A 13431-nucleotide genomic window follows, 5' to 3' on the forward strand; every position below is an offset into this window, starting at 1 on the left:
TTTTTCAGGTTGGTTATATCAAAACTATCAAGTGCCAGCGACACTGTTACCTAAACCTTTAATAGTAGTTATATTTGTGCTTTTCGTAACGTTATATTATGCACATAATTTAGTGCATGCAACTGTCACAGACGAGCTATGTTATTTTGGTTGCTACGCGCCTAGGGATTTCCACTAGATAACACAGCCACAAAGTCAAAATTGTATATCGTAAAATTTCAAGAAAAAACATACTTTTTGGTCTTCATTTGAGATCAGCGTTATGGGTTATAAATGGGAGGGAAATATGACTTACTGGCAGCTAGTGACGACCGCACTACAAAGTCTGACGCATCAACACGCATGCGCTGTTTTATCCATTCTATTCGGGTTTACTGGATATGACATTAGGACTCATTTGATCTAAAACGAAACTCGATTAAAAAAGATTAGTAAATCTGCATTATTGTTCACTATTATAGTCACTGATCATGCGATCCTGCTAGATCTATCGTCTGAAAAGAGCCAAAGCCAGCAGCAGTAAAGCAGTTGCTTGTTGGTGAGCTAGCAATAGTTGTTACGATATGGCAAGGTAATTGTCTAAAGGATTTTTACAGAATGTGGAGAAGGCACTTCGTAATTGCTTGGAAGGCAACGCCTGGATAAGAAGATCCCTACTTCGATATTTTGTTGACAATTAGATAAACATGGGTATGCCATTATTGTCCCATCCGTGCTTTAAAGCAATTTGTGTCATCGCTTTACTCAATGGGCTTGGCGACTGCAGCGAGGGTGAGTGAACGTTACATTATAGCGAGCAACGGCTACAACATAGCCCGAGCGGCTTTCCTTCTCTGATATTCTAGGTTTCCAGTCACAAAGTCCAAATTGTATATCGTAAAAATGTATATATAAAATGTTGCTTTTGGGTCATAATTTTAAGAGGGGTAGTAGTCGTGGTTTATTACTTTGTTAATGTGGTAACGACCGCTACTATGTAGCAAGAGGGATTCTAGAATTTGGCTAACTATATGAGAAGGGTGCAACTGCAGCCCGCTATTAGGGGCGTTCCTGCATCTGTAGGAACCCCTCTTTATACTAATATTGGTAACTTGTTAAGCTATGACACCAGTACATGGACGGTCCACTACAGTAGATGACGCTAATGCACGATAATGTTGGATGCCAACCGCTGATACACCTCAGAAGAGGGGGGACAAGACGGTAACTACCTATATCTACTACATACTGTCTAGCGAAAGATATTGTGCTAGCTTAGCCAACTACTCCTAAGGGGGACACTGGTACACAGCAGGTTGGGGCGAGGGTGACATTGTCTGCTAGTACTGTTAGCTAGCTCATACCTATACCTGCGTAGCTAGCGGTAAGCGGGGGAGACACCGTGTGCTAGTTACCTAGTAAGTTAGCACACAGTGTCGCTCCTGCCCCTGTCTGCTGTACTAGCGAGAGGCAGGGGGCGACCGGAAGAGGGTGACCTTCGTCTCCGCCTTTCGGGCACTGTTTTCCAGTAGTCCTGTGAAAGCGGGAGCGAAGGACGCTGTCTATCGGTATCGCTCCCACTCGCTAGCAAAGAGGACTCCGTTACACGGTGGTGAATGTTATTTTTATTTCCCTTTCGATCCACATTCAAAAGTGTCACGAAGATGTGTGCACGAGGCGGAGAGTTTATGAAGGAACCAATGGGATGCGCGAGGGGGTGTTCCTGCAGATTCATAAATGCCCACATGCATGAGCACCCCGAATTGCGGGCTGCAGTTGCACACAATTGAACTACTACCCTGCACGTGCTTTGAATGTTTTCTCAATCCAGACAGATACACGGCCCAGTCTAGTAATGGAAGTAGTTGGCCCAGTCTAGTAATAGAAGTGCTAACTACGCTACCATGAGCTTTCTACTTCCTAGACGTCATTATTTGACCAGTGTGTTGGTTACAACATTACCGTGAGCAACACTAGTGGAATTGGTGTTTCACCTTTAAAAGAAAAGTCCCTAATTAGTGGAATCAAGTTATTTTAAACTACACTGCTGTTTTATATTAGTAACACCTTAATTAACCACCAAGGCCTTATGAGTATTGCCATGTGTCATTGGTACAATTATAGTAGCCCAAGGCTATCAAAAGCTTTGAAACCTCATAAACCCAATCATATCGCTCATGGGTATTCAACTGGGGGTCCGCAAAATGTTTTTATGAATATCGCTAGCAATAACAGAAAAAAAACTATTTTGAATTGCATACATACAGTAGAAAATAGGATAATATCTTTCTAATAATGTCAACTTTATTTATCAACTCTTAATATTGGGCAAATTATCCTCATTTGAGCCAATTACTCACTGGAGTATCTGACATAGGCTTTGACAAAGCACCTGTGAATAGGCTACCAGTGTGGCAAGTGCTGCTGGTAAGCTTTCTTGACTTGGAAATACATTTTTGGCAACACATGGGTAACCTTTGTTTAAACAGCTGCTCTCAGTGAAAATGTGTTTTGAGTTAGTCTATTAGTTAGAAAGATATGTTAGTTTACACTTCCAATTCCAATTATGGGGGAGGTCAAAATAAACTGTCTACCGGTGTTGTAGTACTAAACTGCATGTAGTTCAACTTGTAATATAACTACACTTTGCAGTAGCTTGGTGTTAGTTGAACTACATTCAAATCTTGCAATTGTTTTCAGTAGTTAATACATTTTATGTTGTAGTGGTGTAGCTAAATACTGGAACTGCATGCTATTTGTTTTGATAAAATAAGATCTGGGTGAGTAGACAATTTCCTTTTTATTTTTGGGTTTCAGACCTGCCTAATTGTTACTTGAAACCATGTTTGTATTTTAATAGGCTTAATTACACATTCTGTTAACACCTGACACCAGAGTGATCTGTTATTGCAATTCATAGTCTATGTAATTTATTTTAGATTTAGATATGATAATTTATCAGAAAGTAGTTTGGATGTAGTGAACTACTTTTTCAAAGAAACAAAGTAAACTATATATAGTGTAGCGTATCTTCTTCCAGTGTAAAGTAATTGGTAGCTTGGTTAACTATATATATTTCTCCAACTGTCTACCAAATCTATTATTTTTAAAATGTTAGTTACTTCTCCTTGCCATTGCCATTCACCTGTATAGACAAGACTGGAAACATTAATGTTTTTGCTGAAGTGTGATACAGTCCCTGAGTTGCCGGTTTGCCTGGGAGGGGGTCCCTGGAAAAGAAAAGGTTGAAGACCCCTGATATAGCTAACAAACTCCCACAAGTGAACATTTTCAACAGTTATCTTGGTCAGGTGTAATATTAGTCCACTTTCAATAGAGTCTGTAGGCTACTGTCAGCACTTAGGCCTATATTACCAAGCTTGCTATGTTGGACTGGACAGGGTTGTGTACACACTTTACACACTTACCACCTTTTTATAAGGACTTACATCTAGCCAGCATATCCAATCCACTTGCTTACAGCTGCACTAGGTTTGAACAAGCCTCCTGTTTAGATTAACACACAGTGGAGATGGCGCCAGATATGGGTCGGAAAACGTACCTCTATCCAGGGTTGAGAAATGGTATTGAAATGTCCCATTAACCCAACTGTTAAACAGAGAAGATTGAAAGACTTTAAAAAAAATGTACTTCCCTCTTTGTTAGGGCTGGGCGATTTATATTGAATTACTTAGATTAATTAGAATTTGTTTTTTCACGGTATTCCAAATGCCTGTGTTGCAAGAATTAACGCTGTTATAGTTTGATTTTTTTCCACTCATGATGTCTTATCTCCTTCACTCATTCTGTGCTGTGTGTACCTTCCCATTTACACGAGGTATCTGTATATAATGATGAGATGCATATGTCTCCGCCCTAACAATGGGAATTGTTGTCCCTAAGGCAGGCGACAAGCTTAGGTCTAAAATAAACCCATATAAATGCATTGGGATTGTTTTGGAAAGATTTTAGGGAGAGTGAAACCTCTCGCTTTGCCTCTTCCTCTCTGTTTACACGCACACACCAAGCCCCCGCCACTCACAACAACAATGATGAGAGGAATTCTTCCTCTCTGACAAGCTGTTTCAACTTGCTATTTGAGGTTTGGTCTAACATAATCGGTCATATGGACACTGAAGCACATTGAGACATTATTTTACTGTAAAATGGAAGTTAACCTTTCTAACGATACCTTTTTATGTCACACAACTCATTGTGTGCAGAGCATACTACTAAAACAAGAGTATCAATGAACCTTGATTCTGGAAAATGAATGCTCAACTTGTTGCGCACAGCATTGCGTTACTAAGTACTGTTAGGAGCATCAGGGTTGGGGAGTAACGGATTTCCAAAGAACGGTAACTACGTTACCAGCAAAAAATATTGTAATAAGATTACAAATACTTTTGAAAAACTAGAGGATTACTTTTAAATTCTGTTTTCTCAATGACATTCAAATCAGCATTGAAAAAAGGCGCAAGTTTAGGTTTGTTCCACCTGAGAAAGTCTTACCACAAGTCAGAGACCACTATGATGACGCACCAAATGGGTTTGATGGATTGCAGGAAAATAACAGTTATAGGCTTTTGTAGGCTACAGTCCAAGCTATGTCTTCCAAAGTTGCGACTGCTGTCGGCATCCAAAGATGATCCAACTTGAATAAACTCTGAGGTAAGGATGACTGCAATGGTGTAGTCTACGGCGATACTGATATCACTTCATATTGATATCTACATAGCGCATTGATGTGAATCACTCTGCTGCTCTCTCATTTAGCTATTTGCGCCTTATGGATTGTGGTTGTTGTGGATGGCTGTTCACAAATCTCAATGTGTATTTGAACCCAATAATGGGTTGAATTCAAGAAGTTTAAGCTGCCTATCATTCTTTGTTTTTGAAAACAGTGGACAGCCAGTGAAAAATGTGCTCTTGCAACAGCTGCACAGTGCAGATCCAAGCCTACGGAATGAAGGTGGGGCTTTTATTGCTCAATCCAATTCATACTTAAATCTATGCTGGTTCTATATACACACTCTGCTGGTCAAAAGTTTTAAATCCTTGTATGTGTTCTTTATTTTTACTATTTTCTACATTGTAGAATGATAGTGAAGACATAACTATGAAATAACAGAGTGTGCAAAGGGTGACTCCTTTGAAGAATTTAAAATATAAAATATATTTTGATTTGGTTAACTTTTTTTTTTTTTTTTTTTTGTTACTACATGAGTCCGTATGTGTTTGTCATAGTTTTGATGTCTTCACTATTATTCTACAATGTAGAAAATGGTAAAAATAAAGAAACAATTGAATGACTGGTACTCTAAATATATTGTGATTTGCCTGTAAGTTGGAAGAAATGTTGAGGATTTTCAAGCCATATCTCCCAACCCTACTTTTCGTCCTCATGCTAAGTAGCAGATGCCACAGTAGTCATTTTGTAATGGCCCTAGAACAGGGGTATTTAACCGGGGGCTAGGGGTTCACAAGAAAATGTGTTTTTTTTAAATGAATATTGCTAGCAACAACTGAATTAAAACATTTTGAATTCCATACCTACAGTAGAAAAGGGAATATCTTCTCTGCAATAATGTTGAGCAAATTACTCATTGGAGTCAATTACTCACTGGAGTGACTGACAAAGGCTTTGAAAAAGCACCTGCGAATAGGCTACCAGTGTGGCAAGTGCTGCTGGTACGCTTTCTTGACTTGGACATACATTTTTGCAAACACATGGCTAACCTTTGTTTAAACTGCTTCAGACCTGCTTAATTGTCACTTGGAACAGTTTGTGTTTTAATAGGCTTAATTACACATTATTTTAACATCTTATTCCAGTGTGATCTGTTATTGCAATTTATAGTCTTTGATATTTCAGTTTTAGATTTAAGAATTTATCACAAAACAGTTTAGATGTAGTGAACTACTTTTTCAAAAACTTTTAAAGTATATTTTCTTAATTGTAGCTTAACTTCTTCCAGTGTGAAGTAATTTGTAGCTTGTTAAACTGTATTTTTACAGTAGCTTCCCCAACACTGTCTACCAAATCTATTCATTTTAATATGTTGATTACTTCTCCTTGCTATCATCATTCACCTGATGATAAAATACGTGGATTTTTTTTGGGCTGATGTTTAAGACGCCTGCACTAAAACATTGGGTTGATCTACAAAGTATAGTCAGCCAATCAGGCTCCATGCGGACTACATCTGTGGAAATGTCAAAATAAAATTTATTTGATTGGCTGACTATCCTTTTGTTGTTCAACGCTATGTTCTAGTGCCATTCCAAAAATGGCTGCTGTGGATTCTGCTACTTAGCATGATGACAAAGTGCTCGTTTTTCCAGAACTGCCGTCGTTCAATCTTCTCTGGGGGATAATGGCTCAGAAAATATACCCGAATTGTCCCATGTCTAGTGCCAGCTCCGCAGTGTCTTAATCTAAACAGGAGGCCTGTCTGAACCTAGTGCAGCTGTAAGCAAGCGGATCGGATCTTCTGTCTAGCCTACATCCGTCTCAATATTATATTCCGTCTCAATATTATCCGTCTCAATATTATCCTAAATGTGCCAATTTCATTTGTTGCGGACTTAATGCCACTTTTGCTTCAAAGCCAGACACGACTATGCCCATTGAGACGTGTTCCAAATGGCCCTCTTCCCTATAGTGTGCTACTTTTGACCAGGGTCCAGAGGGCTCTGGTCAAAAGTATTGTACTTTTAAAGGGAGTGGGGTGCCATTTGGGATGCATCCTCAACAGGAAGTGGTGGTGGGTCATGGGAGTTTTCAGCTATTAGTTTTTCCTGCGACAGTGTTTCCTAAAAGTATCAATCAAATCAGATAATATCATTGGATGGACAGATGGCATGGGCACCGGAGTGAGCAGGGACTGGAGGTGTGTAGGGTCAGTGTTTGTGATGATATAGAGAGCTAATCGGCCTACCATACAGTTGTTAATTTCCTAGATGCAAGGCATTCATTTATAGCTTGACGACTCACACTTTATTCTTCCGCTGCTCTGTCGTTCGCTACATACTTTAGACTTACAGGCTGACTACATTGCTCGCGTCACTTTGCAAAATAAATGTAGAAATCTATATCATAAAATGTTTGACCCACACTGCTCATGCGCGCCAACCAGCGTCTGCATTGCCAAGGGCTAAAATAGAATCAGTTCTATTTCTTACGCAGATCGCTCTGCAAGTCCTGCCTCTCCCATCTCCTCACTGGTTATAGTCACGTGGGTGACTGAAAGACGAACAAGGTCAGTGGCGGTAATGCACCTAATTTATGGAAGTTGCCAATCGCAATATAAAGTCAAAAGTCAAGGCCTGGAAGGAAGAGAGATGACGAGAAACGATTCAGTTGGCCGTTTTATGTGTGGATTAATTGTCTGAGTAGAGGACCTTGTGCATTTCAAGTAAAATAACAACTCAATGTTTATATCCCAGGACAAATTAGCTAGCAAAAGCAAGCTAGCTAAAATGGACAAATTAGCTAGCATGTGCAAACTAACTAGCTAAATTGTCATAAATGTTTAATCCCTTTTCGACCTGTCCCCAAATTAATATAATTGGTTGAGTTTGTTTTGATATTTTAATCTGCGTGTCATGATCGCGTTTGGTGTGGGGGGACAAAATACATTTATGGACGATGGCGCACCGCGCAGCCAGTTTGGGTTCTGTGTTAGACTGCCATCATTGAAGTTGTATGTGGTGACGAGGGGTGATGTATAAAAAAAAAAAAGTAATCAGCGATTGGATTGTCTAACCAATCAGAGTATCAAAGCCAATGACAAATTTTCAAACCATCGCTTTACCCACGTGTTCTGGCCTAACCCATTGGTTTCTGAACCAACCAGATGGCCCCAAAGTGTTCACATTTGAAGGGTCGGAGGTACCTAGATCAATACTCATTGTGGAGAAGAAACTAACGTTCATGGGTGTGGTGTAGAGTTTGGCCGTAGCCAGGAAAATTAATTTAATGGTGAAGGTCCCCTTTCTGTGACAAACAAACCAAGCCTAATGGCATGTTGTGGTTATGTAAGTGTGTGTTTGTTGAGCAGGGACAAAGCCCTTACTGTATGTTACATCGACCTTGGTTGTTTAGTTTTTTTGTTGTCCAAGATGCAACCATAGTAGACCAGTCTGGGCAACTTGATCGTTTCAAAACCTGTAAGGATGTTGAGTAATTGATGTAGATTGTTCCAAAATCCAGCACAGATGTACACTCCAACAGGATGTGACAAGGTTGCCATTTTTACTCGTCAACACAGACCTCACCATCCCCTCCAACCCACTGAGGTATAAAGAACTGGAGATTGTTTTCAACGTAGTCTACTCTCGATTGCGTATGCCGATTCAGGGACCGGCTATATCCGGGTTGCATATAAACAACTTCACATGCACTAGCACTCAATGTGCACAGGGAGCAGCGTGAACAGTGATAACATTCCGTTGTCCAAAAACATGGCAGACATTAACTTTTTATTTTATTTAACTAGTCAAGCCAGTTAACTTTCTTATTTACATTGATGACCAAACCCTCCCCTAACCTGGACGACGCTGGGCCTATGGGACTCCCGATCACTGCTGGTTGTGACACAGCCTGGGGCTGATTATCAAATGTTAATATATTTGGCTGTGAGTGATGAGGAATAAATCTAGTCATCACCTTTGTGCACAAAATATACATAAGAACATTTCTATTAAGATAGGGAAGTCAGAAACTGTGGCCATCTATGGAAATGTTTTTTCTAGACTGAGCATCAGTTAAAGTGCAGTACCGACGCAAGACTGTAGGAGCAGTCAAAACCGTGATCCTAGACCGGAACCTTGGCCCGTTGCTTCGTGTGGGTTGAAGCAACGAGGTGACACTCCATGGAAAGTGTGACAGGCGGAGTTTCACTACACAGTTACATCTCCACACACCCATTGGCCTTTACTAGACAAAAGAACCAAAGAGACAGTGATGTTATTGTTGACCAGGCTCATCATATTCCTGTCTGCTGTTCACACACAACCTACTGTCTTTTATGTTGTCATATAACCTGGAGAGTTTGGAAAACAGCATCTATGCCTAACATTAACTAATAGGATATGTCAGATAATAGTCCCTATTTCATGTTTGTAGGCCCTATGCACATGTTTGTTATCCACCAGTATTTTTTGTAAACTGAGCAACATGTCCTAGGGGCTCAGCTGCTTATATGCGTCACTGTTTAATTACAAACATCTTTCCCTGTCAGTGAGTTTAGCCTTTCCTTGAACGGAGTGTTGGGACTCTACTGTACATCATGTAGCCCTATGGGATTGTGTGGCATTTTCCTTCCATTTAGCCTTTCAGGAAACACCAATGACCCCCACAAGCCAGGTGACAGAATAAACGAAAGAATGCCTATTTTATTGCTAATCTCTACAACAAAAATTATTTGGCCACTGTTTGAAGAGATTGTAATTGTTTGTTGTCCATCTCTCACAAAATGTATCTCCGTGTAGGATTGCTCTCATCCCGAACTAAGACGACGATCTACCAATATTTTCCCCAAACCAGACATGGTACATCTGCCTACTATATAATCTGTTGTTTTTCGACTCAAAGAATAATTAATCAATTTGCTAGATGTTAAGTTTGAGCAAATATTTATAGTACTATTTGTTCTACGACTCATTCTCTATAGGCCACCCCACAAGGCAGCTCAGGTGAGAAGAAGTAAAAGAGTCAGTTGTCCTTTTGTGTTTGGGAAGGACACTCACACAGGAGGGGCCAGGCTGTGAGCCAGCGCAGTGTTGGCAACCAGGCCCAAACGTATGCTTGACGTCGGGCAGCCGGAGAGACTGTGTGGGGTTAGCATCATCAGCACTTCTATTTCATATCTTCAGAGAGCAGTTTTCCTGACTGTGAGGGGGATGGAAGATGCCTGTATTTTTCCCTGCTCTTTGCCCTGACCTCAAGCCTCCAGTGAAACAGTGGTCTCTCCCTCTCACTCACAAAGCCTCAGTAGGTCACGTAGCAGTTGAATGAATATAAATGATTTGCTATAAACATGACCATATACAGTAGCGTAGACTGAAAAATATTTCTCACATTGGCAATGTATTTCTAAGGTATGACTGCTTTGATACCACACTGCTCCTTGACTACTGTTATGGTCCTCTGAAATGACTAATGTAACTGTCTGTTGATGATCTATTGCAATACTATGCACAATATAACAGTCATAATGGTGTTATTCCTCTTGTAGGGTCAGCATCGCATCAGACCTCGCAGTTCTCCTCATATGAAGTCACCATACCCAAGCGCTTTGGGAAGCAGAGGAGAGACATGGATAGTTCAGATTCTAACCAGGTAAACCACGGCAATACATACAGAGAGAAAGCATTGTTGCTGCTGTTCAGTCCTTGCTGTCAGCGTTTATCAGTGTGTGTGGTGCTGATAGTGAGTTAGTTTCCTCCTGACTTCCCTCCCTGTTTTGGGATCCCTGTCTCTCTCTCTCCCTCTCCTCTCCAGCTCTCTAACAACTCTGGCAGGAAATGTCAGCGTGGTAATATTTCTAGGTAGCCCACTGCCACTTCCTATTCACTCTGACCTCAAACTCTGAATAAGAAAGAACTCTACAGTATTTGTACTCTGAAAAGCCATCCTCCACATTTTGTTTGTAGATTGTCTGTGATGTCACATCTTCGAATTCTGGGAGTCGCTGGTTTTATGTTCTAGACTCTCAAGACAGTGGATGAACCAGAGTTTTTACTATGGTTGTGTATTAGCTGCTTTTCCTTCCTGGATAGCGTGTTGGAGCATGTTGCCTTCCAAACAGACAGCCCCCCTCCCCCCCTTTCGTAGAGACTTTGAGGAGTGGGTGAAATGTGAGAATTCCGTATGAAGGAGTGTGAACGTTTTGAGGGTGTGTTCAGACAAAAGAGCTCTCATTTCTTTGTGGACTAGGGGAAAAATCTCTGCCCTTGAGCAAGGCACTTAACCCTAGGTTCTCAATCCTAGTTCCTCCTGTAAGTCACTCTTAAAAATGACTAAAATGTAGTGTATGTGCACCCTTACATAAGTGACTGGAGTTTATTAATTTGCATGGCTTGGATGGTCTAGCCTCTAGTGGTCGGCATGAGTTCGAACCTGGCCTACTGCTTTGTGACACATTCTCTCTCTACCCTCTCTGTCATCTTGTCTATCTCTTCCCACTCCCTAAAATATGGTGAATTTGCTAACTCAAGGCATTGCAGTCATAAACCCTGGGTGGTTGAAGATGAGGGTGAATATCAGTTTTTGGCTGTGGTGTGTGGATGGATGGATGGATGGGTGTTGGCCTCAGTTATCCTGGGACTAGAAGGCACTGGGGGGGGGGGGGGGGGGGGGAGTGCTAGACAGTGCTAGGGGAATGTCAGTCAGCCTCAAAATGGCTGACGCAATGGAATTGACATGGAATTGACAGCATCTAGAACACCTGTCCAGAGCACCTCTAGCCTATGCCAAAACTTCTCCCTCCAGCCGTGCTGTGGATTTTTTACAGGAACCATCTGTGAGAAACAGATGCCTACACACTATGGGGGGGTAGGAGGAGTCTGAAAAAGCACCAACACCTGTGTTTAGCCTCCACCTCATGTCACACCTGCTATATGGCACAAACAAACAAGGGCTTTTCTCCTGTTTTCTAGAGTATTTTTAAAAATGTATATTTTTTTTATTTAACCTGGCGAGTCAGTTAAGATTTTTTTTTTACAATGACGGTCTTCCAAGTAAATACAAGGCCAGTGAATCAAGTTGACAGCTGCAGACCTGGCCCTGTCTTTATTGGTCCCCTACACCCAACCTAGGGCTGGGCAGTATACTGTATTTTACTATATACTGGTATTTATGCACAGACCGGTTTGGGTTTTTACTTCACCTTCTATAACGGTATTTTAATGTTTGGTTTGTTAAATGTGATACGCTGTGTGTAACGTCCATTGTTAGAGTTTACTCCACTACTTGTGTCCTCTCACACACACACACACACACACACACACAGAGATCTAGTCACTCAAGGAGTGCATTTGTTGTTGCTTGACCACGAGACACATGATTTCATTCTGCATGGTCAATGCAACAATGTCGATGACAATATAAATCCATAAGCGTTCTATAATTACAATATTAGATTGTGTTTCTTACTCCTGCAAACAACAAGTTTGTATTTTCTTAGCAAGTTAAGCTAAATCATGTTAGCCACTAATGCTAATCGCTAGTTAGCTAACTAGCTAATAAAAGTACTGTGTCAGAGCAAACGTAACTAGCTAATACAGCCTGATACCAGTACTGGTGGAGGCTTAAATCAGCATGTTTGTGCAACAGTATCTTCTAAATCAAAGAGGAATAGGCGAAGCATGAAAATGTTGGCTATGTAAATAAAGATTTAATTTGGCCAAATATTTATAGGGTCCCCTAGGAAACACTGAACATCACTTTGGAGCCTACCCTGTCACAATAACTCGTCCATGGTATTTTAATTTGTTGTCATGTCAAACAACACTAATCAAAGTGCCCACCATTATTTATATTTTAACTATAGAATTAAAATAAACATTCTATTTCCATGATTACATAAGTTCACCCAAGTGTTTTGATCTAAATCGCAATTGCAACATTTGGTTAAAACTAAGGCCTAGTATTTTTGCCCATATCGTGGCAGTGTGGAAATGGTTTCAAGTGAGTGCAGAAATTGATGGAAATGCAGGAAATGATTTTAGGTTGAAGTTGAATTGAACAGTATAAAACAATCCGAATGGAGAAAGACCCATTTGAAATAATTTAGAATATGTTGCCACTGTAGGGTCACGCACTACTCATAAAGCAAATTTAGAGCTTTTATTAATCAAAAACATAAAATACCATCATATTTGAAAAATACCATACTATATTTTGGCCTTATCTCCCTGCCCTACCCCAACCTCATCTACCTCTGTCAACAAGGAAATATATGTTTTTGTCACTAATTCACTCACTCACTCAGACAAGCACACACGCTTGCACTGACTGACTGGCATCAGCAAAACTAAACTATCTAATCTGCCTCCAGTTACAACTGGTCTTCCTCTCTGCAGCCTCCTAATGTCATGATTAAAAGGTCAGAGACTAGTGGCACAATTACACAGTTCAACCATCTGTCATGCCTCTGAGGCTGCTTCCCAAATGACACCCTATTCCCTATATAGTACACTACTTTTTACCGGAGCCCTATGGGTCCTGGTCTAAAGTAGTGCACTATGTAGGGAATGGGGATGGGGTGCCATTTGGGACGCAACCTCTGTAAACCCTGATGAAGGTCTATTGACCAAAACACTGTTTCAAAAAAACAAGAACTACTAAATTGTTGGTGGAGCATTCAAGATGACCAGTGTTTACTGTTTTCGGCCTTCAAATGCATCTCGAGGGTTTGCGCCTCGATGAAAGTGATTAATCTGTAA

The 13431-nt window shown here is 40.7% G+C and overlaps 1 protein-coding gene across 5 annotated transcripts in view; it reads left to right on the forward strand.

Annotated features, from left to right (window-relative positions):
* The first annotated feature begins 327 nt into the window (after positions 1–327).
* Positions 328–13431, forward strand: part of LOC139411256 (ADAM metallopeptidase domain 9a) — an 86942-nt gene continuing 73838 nt past the window's right edge. For all 5 annotated transcript variants that reach the window (XR_011634587.1, XR_011634588.1, XR_011634589.1 and 2 more), the window contains exons 1-2: positions 328–771; positions 10221–10324. Coding sequence is in view for 2 of the 5 variants with exons in the window: in XM_071157305.1 (XP_071013406.1) it covers positions 687–771; positions 10221–10324 (189 nt within the window). In the remaining 3 variants the exon portion in view is untranslated. The remainder of the gene's footprint in view (positions 772–10220; positions 10325–13431) is intronic.

Source organism: Oncorhynchus clarkii, chromosome 6, assembly GCF_045791955.1.
Source record: "Oncorhynchus clarkii lewisi isolate Uvic-CL-2024 chromosome 6, UVic_Ocla_1.0, whole genome shotgun sequence".
In the NCBI taxonomy this organism is placed as follows: domain Eukaryota; kingdom Metazoa; phylum Chordata; class Actinopteri; order Salmoniformes; family Salmonidae; genus Oncorhynchus; species Oncorhynchus clarkii.